Genomic DNA, 23,504 nt, shown 5'->3' on the forward strand with positions numbered 1-23,504 from the left:
AACCTCTCAAAACACTTCATCACTGTGAATGTACGTGCTATTGGACGATAGTCATTGAGGCAGGTTACCACATTCTCTTTAGGCACCAGTATAATTGAAGCTGCTTGAAGTAGGTTGGTACCTCAGACCGCCGAAGAAAGAGGTTAAAAATATCGGTGAATATTCCAGCCAGTTGATCAGCACAGGTCTTCAGTACTCGGCCAGTAGCCTATACGGGCTGAATGCTTTCCAAGGGATCCCTCTGCAGGAGGATGCTCTCACATCAGCTCAAAGACAGAAATCACAGTGCCATTGGGAGCTGTGTGAGTCTGTGAAGGTTCTTATGTGTTTAGATGATCAAAATGAGCATGGAGGCATTGAGCTCATTTGGGAGCGAAGCCTTGTTGTCACCCACGTCACTTGGTTTCGCTTTTGAAAGAGGTAATGGCATTCAAGCTCTGCCACAGCTGATGAGCATTTCACAGAACCTCAGGTTTGGTCTGCAATTGCCACTTGGCCCGTGACATAGCTTTCCAGAGGTCATACTTGGACCAAGTACCTTACTTGGTCGCTAGACCTGAATGCCACTGATCTGGCCCTCAACAGACAGTGATCTTCTGGTCCATCCAAGGTCTCTTGTCAGGGAAGATTCTGAATGATTTTTCTGTGAACACACTTGTTCACAACTGTTTTTATAAAGTCTGTGGCAACAGTGGGGTATTCACTCAGATCCTCTGATGAGTCCTTGAACACAGCCCAGTCCACCAACTTGAAGCAATCCTGTAACCGCTCCTCTGCCTCCCACGACTTGTCCTTATCTTTGGAACTTTGCTCTTTAGTCTCTGCCAGCATGCAGGTGGGAGAAGGACAGCCAAGTGATCAGATTTCCTGAAATGCAGTCTAGGTATGGAATGACAAGCATTCCTAACTGTAGTATAGCAGAGATTGGGTATGTTGGGATCCCTGGTGCTGCAGGTTATATGCTGATGATAATTAAGCAGAGATTTCTTCAAACAGGACAGATTGAAGTCCCCAAACATAACTTGAAATGTTTTGGGTGAGCTGTTTCTTGCATGGTGAAAGCAGCATTCAATATCTCGAGTGCCTGGACAACGGCAGCTTTTGGCAGTATGTAAACTGCAGTCAAGATCATGGAGGAGAACTCTATTGGTAAATAGAACGGTTGGCACTTAATTGTTAGATGCTTCAGGTTGGGGGAGCAGGAGTGTGACTAGACCAAGACGCCACAGAGAATTTATCATGACACACATCCCTCACTTTTTGCCTTCTCCTTGTCAGCAATTTGGTCCATCCTGTGTATCACAAAGTCCTCGGGTATGGTCACTGAATCCGGTGTGTTCAGAGTGGGCAATGTCTTTGTGAAACATAAAACTCAGCAATTCCTCATTTCCCTCCAACACAGCAATCTTGTGTGTGGTGATTTCTTTTGAACTTATAGTCCTTTAACATCTTTGGACTATTTTTACTGTGCCCATAGTCTGTTTTTTTTAATCAATTATGCTATTGTTTGCACTGTTGTAACTATGTGATTTTGTGCAAGTCTTGTAGCTTTAGTTTTTGGTCTTGTTTGTCTGGTGGATTTGGAGCTCATCTCCGGGGAACGCGCTAAGACGGTAGCGCGATATTAATACACAGCAGCCTCTCTGGACTCTGGATTGGGGATTGCCAAACGTTATGTGGATTTTCTGGTGTAGTCTGTTTTGTCATATGCTTTTGGGATATCATTCTGGAGGAACGTTGTCTCATTTTTAACTGCATTGCATTTGTGGTTTCTAAATGACAATAAACTGAATCTGAATCTGAATCTTGCCTTCGGCCTCGTTCTCCAGCAACCGTACATTTGGTAATGAAATGCTGGGTAAAGGAACTTACATTGCTTAGCATTTCAGACTGGCTTGAAGCCCTCCCCTCCTCCCTCTCTTCCATCTATGGCGATGTACCTTCGTCCGCTTAGAAGTACCATACCTGCATGCTTGAGTCAAGTCTGCTGATCCTTCAGAAGATCGTGAAATCACTAGTTCATTAAGACAGTTCAAAAGAATGTTGCTTAAAGGGAAATTACAGGCTACAGATTGCACTGAGCTTAATTCAGAAGAAATGTATTTAGAAGTTTTGTAAGCAGCCCGTAAAATGTTGCGATGGTTCACGGGTGCCATCTTGGAAAAAAGTGAGATGAGGGAAATAATATGGCAGAATAGTTTAGAACATCAGTTACTATTGGAACCTTTGATCTGGGACAACATGAGAAACTAAGATTCACAAAATTGCTTTAAAATTTTCACATGAATATTTATGGAGATTGAGCAAAATAGAACACATCCAAATGGCATATATAAGAAAACAAAAGGTGAAACACTGTGGAGGAAGTTGCTACAGACATTCTTCACACCTCATTAAGTACAGTGTAGCACAATACTGGAAAATAACTAATGTTTTACCAGACTAAGATTAGAAGCATTATCCTGGGAAGAAGATGTCAAATTGATATCTCCACAAAATAAAATACCACAACATAACATACAATTAAGATACCTTTAAAATTCTTAAACACTGAAGAAACTCTACCTAGTCCCCAAGAATCCGCTGAGCATGCAGATAAAAGCCTAGCACTGTACCTTGGTACACATGACCATAATAAACTAATGACCAATATCAAGGTGAGCCAATTCGAACAACATAAGGAACTTCTTCAATCTACAAGGGAAAAGACCGATTCCAGAAACAGGTTAGGCATACAGAACATGCCAGAATTCACTTTACCTTAAACCACGAGTTCTTCCTCATGTTCAGCCGTCCCATCCAGATATCAGTTAGGAGCATTTGAGTGCAGGTGTGGGAAACAAATGGTCGAAGTCGAGATGACACAGCCAGTTTCAAACACGTGGAATTACTCCAGTTCCTCAGCTCATAGGTCAGCAACTTCATGGCCATTCGCTCATTCTGCTTGAACGCATGATCTAAAAGGTCCACAGCAAGCTCGCCAAATTCCCTAACAGATAAAAATATTTCCACATGAAAGAACATAAGTATAGTACTGCAGAGAAATAGGCCAATTCACCAACAATCCCATGATGCCAATATTCCTTAACAGCAGAGGAACATTGGAACAACAGGGAAAGAATACAAAAGTAACTTCATTGCTCTTGGGTGCTAAAGCTTTTGGAAGCCTGTGGTTCTTTGGAAGGCAGGACTGAGGTATTAAACATATTGCTTAAGTGTCACATGAACAAAGAAAGAAAGTTGTAACAATCTCATACTCACACTAGAGATAACCAAAAATTACATATGATAACAATTAACCTGTAAAACAGCCAGATTCCAGTGGTGTGACACCTGCTACTGTGAAGTTTCTTCAAAAATACAGAAGCAACTTTAGTGTAATCATTGGAAATTCACTGAACAATTTACAGGTATATAAGTGATTATATAAAATTGCATGCACGCATAGGAAAGTTCAACTACAAGAAAAATAACAATTCTACACCCCAATCCAACATTGACTCAAAGATTTTAGTTATTGCAATGTAAAAGCAATGCATTTTGTTTAAAGAGAACGATTATCTTAAAACTTTGCACACAGGCTTAAGAATATTACCATGAATAATATTTGAAAATATGTGCGGTGTGCAGGATATTTCAAGATAGAGAATGAGAGATTGTAAAATAGATGCAACACACACAAAGTGCTGGAGGAACTCAACAGACTAAGCAGCGTCTATGAAAAAGAGTATTGTTGACATTCCGGGCCAAGACCCTTCATCAGGACTGGAGAAAAAAAGATGAGGAGTCAGAGTTAGAAGCTGGGGCGGAGGGGAGGAAGAAACACAAGGTGATAAGTGAAACCAGGAGGTGGGTAGGGGTGAAGTAAAGAGCTGGGAAGTTGATTGGTGAAAGAGATACAGGGCTGAAGAAGGGAGAATCTGATAGGAGAGGAAAGAAAGCCATGGAAGAAAGAAAAGGGGGAGGAATGCCAGAGGGAGGTGATGGGCAGGTAAGGAGGTAAAGTGAGAGAGGGAAATGGGAATGGGGAATGGTGAGGAGGGTGAGGGGGCGTTACCAGGAATTCGAGAAACCGAGGTTCATGCCGTCAGGTTGGAGGCTACCCATACAGAATATAAGGTGTTGTTCCTCCACCCTGAGTGTGGTCTTATCACAACAGTAGTGGACTGACATGTCAGAATGGGAATGGGCAGTGAAATTAAAATGGGTGACCACTGGGAGATCCCACCTTCTCCGGCTCTTTTCCATAGATGCTGCCTGGCCTACTGAGTTCCTCCAGTTTTTGTGTGTGTTGCTTGGATTTCCAGCATCTGCCGATTTTCTTTTGCTTGTAAAATAGATTTTCATTTTTGGCAAATGTTTTATGTATGTCATTGTACCTGTTTGCTAGTTACTGGAAGGTGAGGATACTCGTCACCTGTCTCCAACACTTTAATCCTACTCTGGCATTTTTAGGTTTTCATTGCAGCTGAAGATTGGCCTGGAACTACAGGACGAAGAGACATTTTTATTTTATGAATACCCTGGTGCCCAGACCAGAGTGACAGAAGGGTAAGTCTTCATCAACTTTGACTAACCCAAAGAATCTAGGGGGTCAGAGCTGAATGATGGTCATTTTGAATACAAATGTGGAGACCAATTAGGAAACTATTTCACAACAATTGCAAGCCAATTACCATGCTCCAGGAGTGTTGTATTTTCATAGAGTCATAGAAATCAGCACAGAAACAGACCCTTAGGCCGTTTTAGCCCATGCTTAATGATTTAAGCTGCCTAGTCCCAACCACCTGCACCAGCACCATACCCCTGCCTACCATGTACCTATCCAAGCTACTCTTAAATGCTGAAATCGAACTCACATGCACAACTTGCGTCAGCAGCTCATTCCACATTCTTGACCCTCTGAGTGAAGATTCCCCTCAAGCTCCCCTTTTAACTTTCATCCTTAACCCATGACCTCTAGTTCTAGTCATACCCTACCTCAGCGGAAAAAGCCTGCTTGCATTTACCCTATCTTTAGCCTTCATAACTTTGTGTATCTCTATCAAATCTCCCCTCAGTATTCTACGCTTCATTCTATTTCTAAACATTGAGAAAAGGGGCCACACACTTATATCAAGTTATCTTCTGTACATGTATTGCAGCAAAGATACAAACCCAGATGGATGTAGGTCAGGTCACTGAGAATAAATTTACTCTTATCTATAATCTTAGGAAAACTGCATAAACACAAGAAAAATTGAGCCAAATTGTCACTGTCTTTGATAATGCCAAGTCTAAAGGTTACGAGTTCACACTGAACTCCAGTGACACTTCAGAGTCAGAGGTGCCATACTCGAGTTAAGATATCAGATTGAGACAGAAAGTTGAAAATGGCGTTATTCAAATGTGCAGTGCAGCTTTCCCAGAATATGTCAAAAAATGTACAAGAGCTCTAATGTTCCTTAAATGAAATGGCTCACAATGTGGTCCAAACAACCTGAATTTGCTCCAACTCTGATGCTGTCTAGAAAGCAGTTCTTGTTCACAAAGGGGCAGAGTTTAGGAGAGACGATGGCGCCTAATGGAGAATAATTTGCTTGCATCTTCAGAAACAGCTCTATTTCTATCTTTAATATCTCTAATTTTCCCTTTCAGGGATCTTTTGAAGACCCTGACCTGGAGTTACACGCTGACTTCGGTACTTTGCAGGAACGGGACCTGCTCTCGGGGTCTCACGACTGGCCATTATTCAATACACCAGGGACGCGCCCAAGAAGATTAGCACGCCTTTGGAGTTTCAGGATTTCGTGGCTCTGGAGGCAGGCAGACTCGAGGTCGGAGCCTCTGCAGGAAATCAGTGTGTCGTGGGAGATGGAAGATCTCTGGCTGTGTGCCCAGAGACCCGAGTTCTTTGGGTACAGAGTTCAGAAAAAGCAACACAACAGACTTTTAACATCGTAAACCAACGAGTTGTTTGTTATGTCTCTCCTCTCTCTGTGAAACAGAGACACCTCTCTTTTCCTTATTAGGGAGGGAGAGAGCCTGGGGTATGTCAACTACCAGATGAACGAGTAGGCTTTGGGATACTGCAAGTCTGTGTCTTTATTGCTGCACACTTGAGTGCCCGGTGGGGGGGGAGGATGCTTTTTTTATGCTGGAGGGGGAAGGGGGATCAATGCTTTGCTGCTGCTTATGCATGGGAGGGGGGAGCTGGGGGGGCTTTGGGGTTCTAACATTTAACTGTCATTCATTCTTTGGGGCACTCCCCTATTTTCATGGATGGTTGCGAAGAAAAAAGAATTTCAGGGTGTATATTGTATACATTTCTCTGACATTAAATGTACCTTTGAACTGTTGTGAATTTACCAAAAAGCACTTGCTCTGTCTTTAGGTGCCAGATGGAGGTCAGTAGCAGGTCGCAAATGGCAGAGCTCACCAGACAAGCCTGGAATTTTCACAATCCTGAAGGAATGCCAAGCTTGCCAGTAATTATGCAGCCAGCACACGGGATAATGCAACTTCCTTCAACTTAATTGTTAGCCATTTCATTGCATTGAAGATGGAAGTGAAAGCTGAAAAATGAGCAATCTTACTTGGAATATTGTTTTAACTGTTCAGTGATATCCTCCATCATATTGCTCTGCTTAGCCTCATGAGCCATGGCTCTGTACAGTTTGCAGGCCACCACTGCCTTCGCCATGGCTTCTTCACCATGCTGCCAGAAAAACATGGCCATCCTTTGCCGCTTCATCAGCACCGCCCATACCAGTAGGTCATTATAGGGATAAATGAAACCTGCAGAATCATGATCCTCTGAAAACATTATTTCCTCCTTTTGCTTCCTTTTTGACTTACAAGGTAAAACAGATTTATCCTGTAAAAATCAAAATGGCAGATGAGAATAGATAAAAATGAGCAAATCTATTGTAGGCCAGGTTTTCAATTGCTGAGCATAAAGAACTTAGATTAAAAGAGTTTTAGCTTAAGTTCAGAACGTATCATACAATTAAATATTGGTAGCAATATATTGTCTTGCTAAATATTTTAAACTTTAGGTTTAATGTGTAGGAGATATATGCAACAAAAACCGTAACGAGATAAATGAAATCAAACATAACCTTCACATAGATAAAGTTCATAAATTAGTATAACATTCTTTTAGCACTTTTTCTGCTATCTGGCACTAGATTAATTTTAAATTATTAGTCTCAAAAATTCACTATAGTGCCGAGGCAGAGAATTTAACAGAAATAGAAAAGCAACAGATTCTGAGGAAGAATTTTTGCCCACTTTCTGGTAATTTTAAACTAATCAAAATATGTGCAGGATTTCTGTAGGCTATGAATTACTCTTCTTAGAATGGAATTCCTGGACTTCCTTCAGTAATTCAAGTAAAGAGGGTAAGAACAGCGACAACTCAGTTGTATGAATGCAGAATTGGCCAGCTATTCATTAAGGACAAAATTTCTTTACTGATTGGCCCCTGTGAGTATTTCTAAAACTTTCCAAATTGAAAATCAAAATCAGGAAATAGGAATAGCTCCTCTGCAATTTCCCAGCATTCCAGTCTCCTGTCCGCCAGCTTCAAACAGGCATCCCAGTTATTGGGGCTAAAAAATAAACACATTAAACACTAGTTCTCCTCAGCTGGCCCTTCATATTCTGGCTGGGCGGAGATTCAAACTTAATGAGGTCCCAAACAATTTTCTGTAGGTATGTATCACCACTGGGTCCCTGCCAATTTTTCTGGATGGCATAGTGAACTAATTGATTTATACAAGGAGCAGCTTACTAGCCCCATGAAAATCCATGGATTATCCACAGATTCATTATACAACAGGTTAATACAATAAAATGCTACAGGGTGAGTTTAAAAAATGCATGTTCCTGATGATGAGCCATGCCCAACAAGAGAGTCTAAAAGAAGTTCCATACAGCACTTAAGGATCTAATTACCGAGTACAAGGCACCAATTCACATCAAATTAAGGACAACAATTTTTAATTATGTATTTCCAATGATTTATCTGCTAATATCTATTTTTACATTTCCTAAAAATGTTTAGGTGAGAAAACTGAGAAATTGTGTGACGTTGTCATGAAGATATATAGAGTGGATAAATGATTCATGGAAGAAATTAATAATGTATTCAATAAAACTTATTCTTCCTTTTATAGATTTTAATTTCACTTCATGAATGAAAGAGTTGCAGTAAGTTATACAAAATACACAATGCATTCAGTCAAAATTGTCAAGAACATAAAAATCTCTTTCCAACAGTTAATGAAGTTTTTATGTGATGAAATGTTATTGGTTACTATCGATGCAATGCTCCTCAGACAGGATGAAGAGGTCAATACTCCCCAATGCCATTAGGCTTTACAATTCAACCGCCAGGACTTAAGAACTTTTTAAAAGCTATTATTAATGCTTTTTGAGATAGTGATTTAGATGCATATCATATTTTTTTTTACTGAGTTAAGTATTGTATGTAATTAGTTTTGCTACAACAAGTGTATGGGACATTGGAAAAAAAGTTGAATTTCCCCATGGGGATGAATAAAGTATCTATCTATCTATCTATCTATCTATCTATATTGCAGGAGCTAACAACATTCTCAATATCCATTATATGTTGCATATAAAATTTAAAATTTAAGATAAAAGATGACCTGAATATTGTGATTTCGAGTTGTTTATTAAGGATTGGAGAAGATTTGGTTGGAATTGCATCTTCATCACAAACACTCTCCATAACATGTTGCAAAGTAAATACAACTGTAGGATGTCGTACCTTGTGTTTGTATGGTTGAGCTGTTCTAATGAAGTGGGAATGTAGTCTCTGCTCACCATTTCCCATTCTGGAAGCTGGTTCTCTGTGCAGGGAATGATGGCTCCAGCTTTGAGTGAAACTGGTTACACAAAGACGGCCAACTCGCTATGGAAAATACATTTATTTTCAAGATGTGTTATGGTAATATTTCGACATATAAATTGACAATATTTAGGAGAATCATTATTTTATATGTATCACTCTCACTTGTAATTTAAGAAGGAAACATTGAAGCCCTATCCTTACATACAGTATGTATAAGTGATTAACACCATCTGCAGATTAAGGGGTAGGGATGGTGGAAAAATTACTGACGATCACTGCTACTTCATCAGAAATGTGAAACCAACATCAGTCAGGAGAACGAGTCTCCATATTCTAGTCTAACGGGAAAATCCTGAAGTTGCACTTTGACAGATTGCTGTAGTTTGCAATCTAATGTTAAAATCAATTCGACTAAAGGAGGCAAAGTGAACTTAGCTAACTGACTGATTTTCCTGGAAGGTTCTGCAACACACCAAAGGAACATTTCCATACCAGAAGATTTTATTTGAAGAGATGGCTCTGAATCACCCAGGCAGCAGCCATTTAAAAAGCTTGACATTTTTAAAAGCCTTCTAAAATAATTTCAGAGAAGAATGTAGGAAGGAGAAATTTGATCATTTTGAAGGGAAGAATAGGAAAGCACAATAGATAAAAGTGAAAGATTGGTAAAAATAAATTTAAAAGATTCCAAATGCTTCATCCATGTACAAATATCAAGTTAATAAGCAGATACAGCAAGCAATTAGTAAGACTAAAGGTTTGTTGGACTTCATTGCGAGGCTGAAGCACACAAGAGTACAAATACTTTTTAAAAGAATACTTGTACACAGCTTTAGTGAGATGATTACATTTGCATACTTTGGTCTCCTAAACCATCTTCAAAGATGGTACGACAAAGATGTTATTAGATTACTTTCCTGAGTGACAGGGCTATTCAATGAGAAGTGACTGATCGAAGGGCCTTTGTTCTCTGGGTTTTAAAAACAGGAGGTAACAGAAACATAAAATTCATATCAGATTTGACAAGTTAAATGCTGAGATTCAGGTCGCATCAACCATGATCCTGTCACCTTGTTTCCTTCATCACAGATGCAGATCGGGCATCAAAAACTAAGGATCATAGTTAGATGACGTCTGAAACGAAAACAAATTTTTCTCTCTCACAGTCTTAAGAATTCATAAGGGTGTGAGGAGTTAAATATTATTATTAAATATTTTAAATTGGTAGAGTTTTGCATACTAACAGAATAAAGAACTAGAGGACTATGCAAATTTTAGCCACAATATTGTTGAATTTTGGACCAAACTCAAAAGTCATATCAATCCCTGTGCCTAGTTTAGGGCATCAGAAATTTTCCAACTTAATCTACCACTAGGTCATTAACAATCCCCTGGAGCATGTGTGTTTGAACTATGCAATCTCTCTTCACTGATTATGTATTCAAACTTTATTATGAAGTTTCAAACAAACAGCTGAAACAAGTTGACACACTTGACCCCTGGTGAATGACAGAAAAGTCAGCATGAACATTAGCAACACTCAAGAAGTCACATCTTCTTCAGAAAGGTTATGAAAAAGTGTTTGATTAAATATCAAAAGATTTGATTGCAGAAATAATTTTATCAGCAGTTATTTTTCTTTTGTCTGTTCCAGAATGGACAATCTCATAATTATTGATAAAATACTTAACATAAATTAATAATAATCAATGAGTTTGATACTATCAATATAGCAACAGAACATCCCAAAGGAGATGGACAAATTGATCATTTTGATACCTTGTGCTGTCTGTGGAGGCTGTTGTAGAGGACTCTGAAGGACTTCCGTGTATAGCTGCTTCTGTATGCACCTCCTATCAGGTATTCCATCACTAAACCAATATCGATCAACGTAACCTTGTAACCAGGTGGTAGGTTGCTCTAGAATCAAATATTGGTATTAAAATTCTCAATGAAGTTGGCATGATATATTTGTGCTGTAAAATTCTCTTCAACCATCTCATAGCCTTCAATTTAAATTAATGAGTGAGCTTCCATGCACTCCTGACAGATAAGGAGTTGTGACCCTCAGTCAAGAGTCCTCCAGCTCCCTGCCAGCTGTTGAGTCCTGTTATTTCACGCTCTGTCATATTTCAGAGACATGCGGTTGTGGGTTTTACCTAGTTGTTACAATTTGCCTTGAACCTTCCCCCCCTCACCCCCACTGAATGTAAAGAGAAGGGTATTTGGTGCCTGATACAGAACTGCAGACGAAAAAGACTTCTTCTGTCAGTTGAATGACCAAAGACAATTCCCCGCACAGCAAGCATCAGTGAGAGGGAAAATTATTATTGATGTTCTTCCGAAGAGTCATAAATCCTATAGACATAATCTTTCCCCTGTTAGATCTTTCCTCAGTTTTTCAGATGCTGTCTTATCTGTAACAGTACAATTGACAGTTTTAAACAGTACTGTTTATTTTCAAATTAATTGGATGGTGGGTGCTTCATTGATGTCTAGACTATTTCCTCAAGAGTTCCATCCCAACTTACCTCCTGGTACAGCCAAATAACCTACTTTCCAACCTTTAACATGTTAGCCTTTCCTTTGGCGCAGAATGCAGCTAAGTGATTTGATTTTTGTTTTGTAAGTCTGTCATTGGGCTTAATAATTCAATATAGCAATGAATCCCAATCACAATTTACAATTACCATAAGCAATAGTTTCATGTAACAAATCCAATATATGGTAGAACCTCAGAACAAATTTTATTAATGTGTTATCAGTATTAATAACATGAACTATTTTCTGCATTTCCAAATAAACACAAATCCAAATTCAGCAAGGAAGTTGTCTCACTTAACACCCAAAAATGATATTTTTACAGTACCATATGGATACTGTAAAACTATCTCCTTATGTTGCTACTGACATAGTTACTTAAATGAGAGAAAAATGACTAAGGGATTTGATTTTAGATAGAGGGTGAAAAAAAAGTATGATATAGTATGGAATGGGAATATACAGAATTAGAGGGTGTACCCTTAAAATTAAATGCAAGCTATTCAGAAGTCACATAGAATAGTGTAAGTTGATCTCTCTCTCTCTCTCTCGCTCTCTCTCTCAAATAGCTGCTTGGGAATTCTGAAACTAAACTGAATTTTAGAAGCAGAAACATTGTGCTCAAACAGAGTAACTAAGCACTACTTTCTACTTTGCTAGTTTGTCTGTACCAAACTTTACCTGCTTCATGTCTCGGACCAAGTGATGCAACAAAAGATTAGTTGGACCTTGTTTCTGTGGATTAAATTATTTATATATCAGAATATTTTCACTTGGAATGCAGATAAAAGTAAATATTACAGGTTAATCATCACAGCAAAGACCAGAGATTTAGTGTCCAAATTCAACTGGCTTAAGAAAGAGTCCTCAGCATTTCCAGAGTTTCCACACATCACTTATCATTTGCCCAGGTGTGCAATTAGCAGAACTGTCTCAATGTTCTAATCTGTCTAAACTGTCGAACTACCTAAATCAGCCAAATTGAGCTGATTATTTGATCAGAGCCACTCTATCTACAGTCTTGCTTTCTCTAGTGCACTGTGCTTTTAATTTATCCTGTCTAGAGGAAGCAGGATAGCAAGTCACTGAACTTATTTCAATCTCTCCTTCCCGACCAAGGACTTCTGTGAACATGGACAACGGGAAGATCAGTGTGCATACTGCTGTGGGCATACAAGGATGGCATCCATTGTCGACAACGATGCACATTGGAAATACCAAATTGCCAGCTTGATTTATGCTCCATCCAATTTGTTACTGCTGGGTCAAATACACAGAAATCTTTGACAGACACAAACATTTGGGTGGTATGAACAGCTAATAATGGCAATTTAAAAAAACTCTATTGCTTTGTCAGAGAAACTGGGGTGGGCACTGTGATAAATGGGACCCTATTCCCATAATTGGGAATAAACCAGAAAAAAAGAAGAAATATTATCTCCTGTTTTTGTAAAAATAATAGAAATAGAGCTACAAGTTGCAATTTAAATAATAGGACTATTTTGCTTACAGACAAGCCTTACAATATTTATGGAATTGTGCAGATATTTTTAATGATTGAACCTTGGGCTCACTTCTCATGCAATTTGGCATAATGTTTTAATTGAGAATTCAAGTACAGTACTTTGATTTGACATTTTCTGTTAGTAAATATGCCAGATAGTTGTTAATGTTCACAAATGCTGATGGCAATATGAATTAACAAAGATAAAGATGTGGACAACAGTGAAACACAACATCTGTTGTAACTGTTGGGCTACTGGTTCAGCACAGCGTGGCACGTTCACAGACTGATCTTTGGTCCCCAGACAAAAAACTACCTGACTCGTCATCATGCTCAGCATGAAGGCTGGAGGTGTAAGAAAACATTTGTTCTGTTGGTTGCAAGTGGAGCAAATCCCTTATCTGTGTGATTGTCATGCAATGAATTCAAATTTTCTGGAGCTCTCTACAGGTCTGGAAAGAACAATATTGCAGCCCTACAGTTAGTGTATAACAAAAATAGTGGACTAAAGGAAACAAGTGAAACACCTACTCATTAACTATATAGTAAATTGTGATCAATGTGCCCACTACGAATAATTTCAAGGAAATAGCTGTGTGTAACATTGAGGGATTAATCATTTCACATTTTTTTTAAGTGAATGTTATTTAGGGCTCCAGAAAATTTACAGCAGATCCAGCTGCATCTGTGATGAAGAAAAACAGATGGCTGGATCTTGGTCAACAAGAACAAGACTTATGCCCTCTCACCAGATTATAAATTTTCCAAATATCAAGGACTGAGCAAACTGACTGTCTATACCAAGAGGTATCTTGTGTGGTAGAGGATGCAAGCAATGAATAGGCCTGAATCTAAAATCCTGGCCTGGAAAACAAACACTGTCAAAGGCTTTGACCTCTTTTTAAATGCTTCTGATAACCATAGAAAGATCAAATAAATACAAATAATTTCAATATAACAAAGAAAGTTTGACTAAAATATGTAAAAGAGTTAAAAAGTTAAAACAATTTAAAAAGTTAAAAATGAATTTAACTATTTTTTCCACAGTCTGGCTATTCCCATTGCAATAGATAGGATAAATCTACCATCACTAAGGGAAGCATTCTTTCAACATCCACCCGATCAATGCCCCATAAAATCTTACATGCAAACACATTCTTTCTTAAAATGGGGATGAAAACTGTGTAGTGTTGCATGGTGTGTGGACAAGAGTGCTTTGATAACTTTACATGATAACTTCCAGATATACCCCTTGCAATAAAAGGCAACAGGCCAATAACCTTACTAATTACCTACACGCTAACTTCCCATGTTTCTTCTAGTAGGTCTCCCAGATTACACTGGACCACAACATTTTGCAGTCTCACTGTAGTCACAAAGTACGAATCAGTTTTTTTCATTCTTGCTTCCAAAGTGGATATCCTCACATTTTGCCACATTATCCTCCATCCTGCCCACTCATTTGATTGATACCCTTTGCATGGTCTTTCTGCCCTCACTTTGCAGCCATATAGCTTGTCTCTATATTCAATTCATTAATACAGATTATAAACAGTTGAGGCCCAAACCCTGATCCCTGTAGTACCCTATTGATATCTGATAGCTAATACAAATGGATCTTTACCAGCAACTGCAGATTTTCTCTTAGAACATAAACCTACAGCACAATATAGGCCCATCAGCCCACAAAGCTGTGCCGAACATGTCCTTACTTTAGGATAAGGCTACCCATAGCCCTCTATTTTTCTAAGTTCCAGGTACCTATCCAGAAGTCTCTTAAAAGACCCTTTCGTATCCACCTCCACCACCGTCGCCCATTCCACGCACTCACCACTCACTGCATAAAAAACTTACCCCTGACATCTCTCTGTATCTACTTCCAAGCACCTTAAAACTGTGCCCTCGCATGCTAGACATTTCAGTCCTGGGAAAAAGCCTCTGGCTATCCACACGGTCAATGCCTCTCATCATCTTGTACACCTTCATCAGGTCACCTGTCATCCTCCGTTGCTCAAAGGAGAAAAGGCCGAGTTCACTCAACCTATTCTCATAAGGCATGCTCCCCAATCCAGGCAACATCCTTGTAAATCTCCTCTGCACCCTTTCTATAGTTTCCACATCCTTCCTGTAGTGAGGTGACCAGAACTGAGCACAGTACTCCAAGTAGGGTCTGACCAGGGTCCTATATAGCTGTCACATTACCTCTCAGCTCTTAAACTTAATCCCACGATTGATGAAGGGCAATGTATCATATGGCTTCTTAACCACAAAGTCAACCTGTGCAGCAGTTTTGAGTGTCCTATGGACTCGGACCCCAAGATCCCTCTGATCCTCCACACTGCCAAGAGTCTTACCATTAATACTATATTCTATCATCATATTTGACCTACCAAAATGAACCACCTCACACTTAACTAGGTTGAACTCCATTTGCCACTTCTCAGCCCAATTTTGCATCCTATCAATGTCCTACTGTAACCTCTGACAGCCCTCCACACTATCCATAGCACCCCCAACCTTTGTGTCATCATCAAACTTACTACCCCATCCCTCCACTTCCTCATCCAGGTCATTTATAAAAATCATTAAGAGTAAGGGTCCCAGAACAGATCCCTGAGGCACACCACTGGTCACTGACCTCCATGCAGAATATGACCCATCTACAACCACTCTGCCTTCTGTGAGCAAGCCAATTTTGGATCCACAAAGCAAGGTCCCCTTGGATCCCATGCCTCCTTCCTGTTTTGAACCTCCACCCACTCAGACTCAGTAGACAATCCCTCCATGACTTCCTCCTATTCTGCAGGCATAACACTATCGCTGATTAGCAGTGCCACACCCCCACCTCTTTTACCTCCCTCCCTGTCCTTCCTGAAACATCTAAAGCCTGGGACTCTAAGTAACCATTCTTTCCCCTGAGCCATCCAAGTCTCTGTAATGGCCACAGCATCACAGGTCCAATTACTGATCCACACTCTAAGCTCATCCACTTTGTTCATGATGCTTCTTGCATTAAAATAGACACATCTCAAACCCATCTGTCTGAGCAAATCCCTTCTCGATCACCTGCCCATCTTCCCTCTTGCACTGTCTCCAAGCTTTCTCTATTTGTGAGCCAACCTCCCCTTCCTCCATCTCTTCAATTCGGTTCCCACACCCAAGCAATTCTAGTTGAAATGCTCCTCAATAGCCTTGTTTGTCTTTTATCCTGACTTTGTTTTTCCTGTTGTTCAGCCATTCCCCCATCGATGCTAATATATTATTCCCAATTTTAAGTGTTCCTACCTGATGAACTAATCTTGTAAGTTAATGATGCCTTCTGAAAATCTAAATACATGACGTCTACCACAGGGACACTTCCTTGTCCTGTGAGCGAGCCTGTGGTATATCGAATTACTGGGTGAATGAGTAGTCTTTGGGGTACTGCAAGTCTGTGTCTTTATTAATGCTTTGCTGCATGCCTGAGTGCTCAGTGGAGGGTGGGGGGGTGGTGATGCTTTTTTTGCTGGTGGGGGGTATCATTGCTTTATTGCTGCTTATGCATGGGTGGGGGAAGCCAAGGGGGCTTTGGGGTTCTAACACGTAAACGTCATTCATTCTTTGAGGTACTCCTCTGTTTTCGTGGATGGTTGCAAAGCAAAAGAATCTCAGGATGTATAATGTTTACATTTCTCTGACATTAAATGTACCTTTGAAACCTTTGATTTACCACATCCCCTTTTCCACCTTACTTGTGACATCTTCAAGGAACTCCAACAGATTAAGCAAATACAATTTCCTTTCTATAAAAATAGATTTTTTTCCCCAAGTAAATCATCCTGGAATGTACACAGAATTTGTTTCTCAGTCAGCGTTCTCTTGATGCTATGCTCTGTAAATAAATGTCCGAACGCGTGAAAGACAGCTGTATGCATTTAAAGAATATAACTGGTTTGCAGACCATGTTGTAGAGCTCCTCGAGCCTGGAGATGGTGAGAAAGTGATGCATGCTCACTCCATTCTCAATGAGTAGTTTCACAAAGTCCACCCGATCCATTAACAAAGCATCAAGCATGGCTTGCTCCAGTGAGGCCACCTACACACAATCAAAGCAAAACAATGGTCTAAGGGATTAAATATTTTATGCAATTCCAAACCCAATAAGTACGTTTTAATGAATTCCAATTAAAACTATAAATGGCTTTATCAAAGAAAACATATCATATAAATCCAAAGCAGACACAATAATAAGTAAGGATTATAAGTTTCACAATTAGGTTAGCAGGTAAAATGCAAATTCTAAAACGCAGGGCAGCTCAATCATGATCAGATAAGGAAAAGTTACTTCATGCCTGCTCCAAGCCCATCTTCAACTCAGTATCTGATTAATCCATCAACCCCTCAAAGTCCTCCGTATCTTGTTACAGATTGCAACATTTACAGTCTTGCTTTTGTTCTGTTCTAAGTGGCAGTGATGCTTATTACAATTGGAAAATTGTTGCTTCTGTTAGTTCCATAGTAATATTAACTAAGGCTACGTCCACACTAGACCAGATAAATCCGTAACCGAAGCATTTTCTCTTCGTTTTGACCCTCCGTCCATACTGAAATGGCGTTTTCCTCCCCCCGAAAATGGAGCTTTTCTAAAATGCCCTCCAGAGTGTGTAAATTTGAAAACGCTGATTGGGCAGAGTAGTGTGGATGGGGTAACCGGAGATTTTTTAAAACGCTGTTATGATGTGCCAGAATAGATGGTGGCAGCAGCGCAGCATTTCATTGTTTTCTAGAATGCAACCCCTCAGACAACCTAACAACTTCAGAACAGACGGCAACGAGACGGAAGCCAGAAGAGTTAGAAATGTACTCACCAAATACTTTGACCCATAACTTGCCGAATAAATAAGTATACTCACTTCGCCCTGTTTTCTGTCCTTGCTTGTATGAAGGTGGTTTACTTATTTGTGCAAGTACTTCTCTGACAATAAATGTGTAACAGCCTAATGTAACATTGTATGGAAGTACAAGATAACACTGATGCAGACATGTTTTATATATTTAACAAGATGCTTTATTGATGCAACAGAGTTGGTCAGTTTTTCAACGTTCGTCATCAGCCGGGTCATACTGTCCGTGAGCTCCCTGTCAGTTACCTCCATACACTCCAGTATTTGTTTTTTTTTAGTTTTAAGTCCTCCTGTGCGAGAGCCAACAGCTGTCCGTCATTGGGCAATTTCCTTTTTAGTTTTTCTAGTCTGTAACTGCACAAACTCGCAATTTCACAGCAAGATTCGATACCAAACGTGTCGCTTGTTTTCTGTAGATGTGTCCTGTGCATGCCCAGCAGGAGGAGATTCGCCCAAATACCCATTTTAATGTGGACAGAGTTATTTTCAAAAACGCTTGGTGTGGACGCCTATCGTTTTTACACGAAACCGGCGTTTTCAAAATTATCCAGTCTAGTGTGGACATAGCCTAAGTTACCTCATGCGAGCAAATTTAGTTCAAGGGATAAAATGAATGTGCATTTTTACAAGCAGAAGATCCAAGTCATTCTACAAACTTCTGCCATGTCACCAACAGGCTGGAGAACTTAAATGGGAATCCACTACTCACCAAATGTGGGTCGACCAGCCTGTTGGCAAGTAAATTGAATCAATCAGAAGACAGATGGGATCAATTCTAATCCAATCATAGTTCAAGAAAAGGTGTAATGGAACAGACAAAAAATGTCCCAGTACCCTCCAACATTAGATTTATATTTTTCAGCCTTTTTTGTCTCAGGTCCCACAAGAGACCAGAACTCCATTTTATGAAAAGCACAGAAGGAAATCTGGTTTCTGGAAAATTATTTATGGATGTTTCCACAGGAATCTCAACCAAAGCAACCTTGCAAGTCCTAAATAGAGTCATCACTATCTAAGCCTAAGCATGTATACCACAAGGATTTTGTAGAAGTCCACATCCTTACCCAAATCATTAGAGTAAGATATTGACCTCCTAAAAAGTAACAATAAAGTATATCTGTTCCTTCTTGGACATGTGTCTGTTCTTAAGTGGGCTGCTGTTATCCATTGTTGGTGTGGAATGAGCTACTGACATGCTTGGAGGAGCATCACAATTGTCTCAGGTAAATGACATTTTCCCCCATTATATTTGTGGCCTTCAGCTGATAAGAATCCGTTCACCACAACCCCACACTCACTAACCAAAACTCATAGAGTACATATCCCCACCTTATGTGCTGTAGGAGAACAAATTCTTTGTAGGTTGAACTTTAGCTCCAGTTCTTCCAATTACAGACATTGTGGAAATAGCTTACTCCTTTTCCTTGATTCAAACCTCTCAGGATGCAACAGCTCTATTGAATCCTAGCTTAATCTTCTCTATTCAGAGTCCCAATTTCTATCCTGCCAAAGCCCATTTTAATAATGTCATTTTAACTTCCACTCCGAACTCTCCGTCGGTGGCCCTCTGCGCTATTGCAAGGAGGGTGAATACAAGCTCAGAGAATCACACTTCACCTTCTGCCTGGACATGCGTCTACCTGCAGGATTCCCTGTTGAATTCTCCAACTTCAGATAACTTGCTCTTTCTTCCTCAGCTGGTCATTTTTACCTCCCACGTATCTCTCCCACTTTTCATTTCATTTGTACATTCTGGCCTGCTCAACACATCTCAGTAGACCAAAAGACAAAGCATCCCCAGACTTTACCACACTGCACTGACAAAGGACTTAACTGTCCATTCAATGGCTGTCCTCCAGTTCACTGTTATTGACATTTCATTTGTTCCACTCACTACCCTCTCCACTTTCTCCAGCACTTAGACAAGCTTACTTTCTGCCTTTCCCAGTTCCACTGAAGAATCTTTAATCTGAAACGTCAGCTGGTTTGTCTTTCCACAGATGCTGCCTAACTGGCTAAGTTCTGTTTTTGTGTCAACGTATTTGTTTCCCAGCTTTATCCAATTTCTTTGTATTCTGTGGTACCTGCTGAAAATGTGACCATGAGGTAAGTGAATTTGATTAGATGGCAGTGCCTATTGCGGTCAAATATCTCTTTTAATACACATCATTTGGAGGTGCGGTTTTTCAGTCATCATTTCCAGTAAAACAAGGAAGGTGGAAATTCCAGTGAGATAGAAGCTCTACAAAATCTCTCCGATGTTTTTTCACCACAAGTACAACCAAATGAGAATGAAGTATTAGATGAACAAAGGCACTAGTGAAAACCTATCCCACCACAGTTGCAGTTTCAGTCACAGAGCCGAAAATGGCGGTGGTGAGTGGAGGGGTGTTGTGACTAGTGAAAGTCCACACACATTGCTCTAAAGATCCACATAACTTTGTAAATCCTTTTGCTCTGTCAAGTATAAGTTGTCACTGAATTAATTTTAGTCAGTTGGGAAAGGAAGAGTTCCTCTCAAATGGGAAAGGGAGGAGAAGAAACTATTCACCAATCTTGGGAGAATCTCTGGCTCCCTTTGCAAAATCCTTTGAGGAGTTGATCACATCCAAATTCAAAGTAACAGTTTGCAAAAACTGATTTTACCCTTCAGTGCAAAAGAATAAAATTGATTACCACAGTGAAAGACTTTTTTTTGAAGAAACACATTCTATCTGCTGTGAGCATTAACAGTTCCGGTTTCTCCCAGAAGATACACGTTGTGTAAGTATAACCTCAGAGGGAATGAGGAAGAAGCTACTGATGCATTGTATGATAATATCTAGGAGTTCTAGGCTTTCACAAAGACCCAGAGTTGTTCAATTAGCATAGTACAACTTGTACTCAGGAGACCTCAGTGTCAAGACATTTTGCTACAACTGAATGCCTTTTACCGAAAACTGGTTATTTTAGATTCTGCAGGTGTGCTGTTTTGAAAAGGAATGCGTATACTAATTATGTACTTGGAGACTTTTCTTTTTTTAATGTACTGACAACCTGATATTTGTGAAATGTATTTCAGGAGAATCTTATTTATTCTTTCATTTATCACTTAGAAACATTATCTTGCATCTCAGACTATCGCATAGCTCTTCATATACACTGGATGACAGCAGGTTTGCTATTGTAGTCCTTAATATAGAAAAATCCAATAATATTTTGCGCCGAGCAGGACTCTGTGATGGATGAGCAACCAGTCAATCTGTTCTTGGGGATATTCAAAGCAGGAGACAGTTTGCCAGGACAACACCACGTTCTTCTTTGCAAAGTACACATGACATTGAGCTGAACAGGAAGCAACACACTTCACTGAAAAGGTAGCGCCTTCCACGCCACAGCAATGGTTCATTGACTATCAAATATTTGCATCACACAGAGGCTTTACACAGCCTTTTTTTTAAATTTGTAGATCTAGAGGATCTCAGAATCCTACAGCAAATAAAGTATCACTCAGGCCATGGTGGTCCTTCTAGAGTCCAAAGCAACTTCCCAATTTGTCCCACCTCCCTTCTTTAGAACATAGAACAGTCCAGCTCAGGAACAGGCCCTTCAGCCCATGATGTTGTACTGATCTAATTAGACTAGTAATTAAACACACAACTAAATTAATATCTTCTGCCTACGCAATCTCTATAATCTCCTCCAGTCTCTGCGGATTCATGTGCCTATTTAACAACCTCTTAAATACCTCGATTATATCTACTTCCACTGCATACCCCCTGTCCCCAACAGCACAGTCCAGGTACTTATCACTCTATGTGTAGTAAAGTTATTTTACAGCTTTTTTCAATTAACTCTCCCAGTTTCCTGCCTAATACTCTTGCAATTTGTCCTGTTCAAATTTAATACTCAACCAAGATGTCCATACAGTTCCTTATCTACAATATAACTAACTTAAAATTTAAGGAGTTGTGGTCACTATTCACAAAAAAATTCTCCAACTGAATGGTCAGTCTCTTGGCCAGGGCCATTTCCCAACAGCATGTCCAGTATGCCCCCTCCTCTTGTTGGACTACCTACATCTTGAGCTAAGAAGCCCTCCTCTATGCATTAAACAAATTCTGCTTCCCTCTAAACCTCTTGCAGTAAGGAAGTTTCCAGTTTAGATTAGGGAAGCTGAAGTCACCCATGATAACATTTTACACTTTTCCTTTAACTGCCTGCACTTCTGTTCCTCAATGTCCTGATGGCTTTTAGAGGATCGATGGTATAATCCCATCAGAGTGATGTGCCCCTATAATATCCCCTCTGGGTGCTTTTACCTCTCTCTCTATCTTTTCTAAAACATCAAAACTTGTTAAGCATCCAGCCCTGTCCCTCCCTCAACCAAGTTCTGCAATGGACACAAAAATATAATTCCACGTGCTGACCTATGATCCGCATTCATCATCCTTACCCTTCACACTCCTAGCATTAAAATACACACTTAAGCCTGTCCACTTGGTCAGACATTTTACCTTCAGCCAGCACCTCTCAGAGTTGTCAATGGCTAATAATTTTAAGATGACTGGAGGAAAATGTAGGGGGATGTCAGAGGTGGTTTTTATTTCAAGGAGTGGAAAAACATGAAATGCACTGAAAGGGATGATGGTAGAGGCAGGTACATTATGGACATATAAGAACCTCTTAGATAGGCACAAGGATGATGGAAGAACAGAAGGAGGGAAGGGCTAGGTTGACCTTGGAGTAGGTTATTAGGTTGACACTGTGGGCGGAAGTGCCTGTACTGTTCTATATTCTACGTAAGCCTCTTGAACCAAAGCCTCACCGCGTACTGTATATTCTATCAACCAGAGCAAACACAGCCACTCTCAAAAATGCTCCCTTTTGTACCTGCTGAAGTTTATAATGCTGCTGGTTCCTCCACTCTACTGCTCAGGCTGCTACGACTGGAAACATGAATCCTTACTTGAAAAATAACTTTTAAAAATCCAAGAGATATGTAAGCTTGCCATCAAGTATTTAACTTCTCTGACACGGCAGGTGACCAAAGTGCAGATGTTTAGTGAAATATACATTTTCAAAAGAGTCTGAATTCAAAATTCAGTCAAAATGCAAAAGGAGTTTAACACTAAAGATACTGAAATACTGAATACCCTTCAGCAATCTAAAAATTACAAATATTGGAAAACTAAAATAATAATGTTGGACATGCTGAGCAAGTTGGGCATATGGTGTGTAGAATACCTTCCAATGTTTTCCATATACCAAAATGTTTCTCTTGGCGATGTCCACTCTGTCCCATGCCAGTGCCAAACTTAGCTGGTCTGATGCAGAAGTATTTGTACCTTCAGAAAATAAGAGAGTTTACTTTGAGATATCATGAAATTAAGATGACGTACTGTATTTCAGAGAACCTATGTATGAGTCATTAGTACCTTTGAGGAGAGCTGTCAAAATTGCCAGATCAATGTCCTGCTGTTCTTCTGAGTCTGCATCAAAAATTGTAATCTGTGTGCACAAGTGTAGACAGAGCTGTTATCCTTTTCTACACAAACTTAATTAGTTCATCATTTTCTTTCCCTTTTGAAACTATTTGTTCCCATTGATATTTTTCAACTCCTCCTCCTATTTTAGTACAGTTGTTCTCCATTTATTTTGGGGTTTGATGTTGTCGTATTGCAATATATAGTCTATATTCTCACTGTCCATGTTATCATTCCTGCTGTTTGGGCCT

The 23,504-nt window shown here is 39.7% G+C and overlaps 1 protein-coding gene across 3 annotated transcripts in view; it reads right to left on the bottom strand.

The window, feature by feature from the left end:
- Positions 1 to 23,504, bottom strand: part of LOC140740615 (transient receptor potential cation channel subfamily M member 6-like) — a 133,412-nt gene that overhangs the window by 60,447 nt on the left and 49,461 nt on the right. For all 3 annotated transcript variants that reach the window (XM_073069940.1, XM_073069932.1, XM_073069948.1), the window contains exons 10-17: positions 23,206 to 23,278; positions 23,015 to 23,115; positions 16,846 to 16,980; positions 12,083 to 12,136; positions 10,640 to 10,780; positions 8,777 to 8,920; positions 6,576 to 6,856; positions 2,761 to 2,989 (exon numbers count right to left, since the gene is read on the bottom strand). In XM_073069940.1, coding sequence (XP_072926041.1) covers positions 2,761 to 2,989; positions 6,576 to 6,856; positions 8,777 to 8,920; positions 10,640 to 10,780; positions 12,083 to 12,136; positions 16,846 to 16,980; positions 23,015 to 23,115; positions 23,206 to 23,278 — 1,158 coding nt within the window. The remainder of the gene's footprint in view (positions 1 to 2,760; positions 2,990 to 6,575; positions 6,857 to 8,776; positions 8,921 to 10,639; positions 10,781 to 12,082; positions 12,137 to 16,845; positions 16,981 to 23,014; positions 23,116 to 23,205; positions 23,279 to 23,504) is intronic.

The sequence above is a fragment of the Hemitrygon akajei genome, chromosome 2, assembly GCF_048418815.1.
Source record: "Hemitrygon akajei chromosome 2, sHemAka1.3, whole genome shotgun sequence".
In the NCBI taxonomy this organism is placed as follows: domain Eukaryota; kingdom Metazoa; phylum Chordata; class Chondrichthyes; order Myliobatiformes; family Dasyatidae; genus Hemitrygon; species Hemitrygon akajei.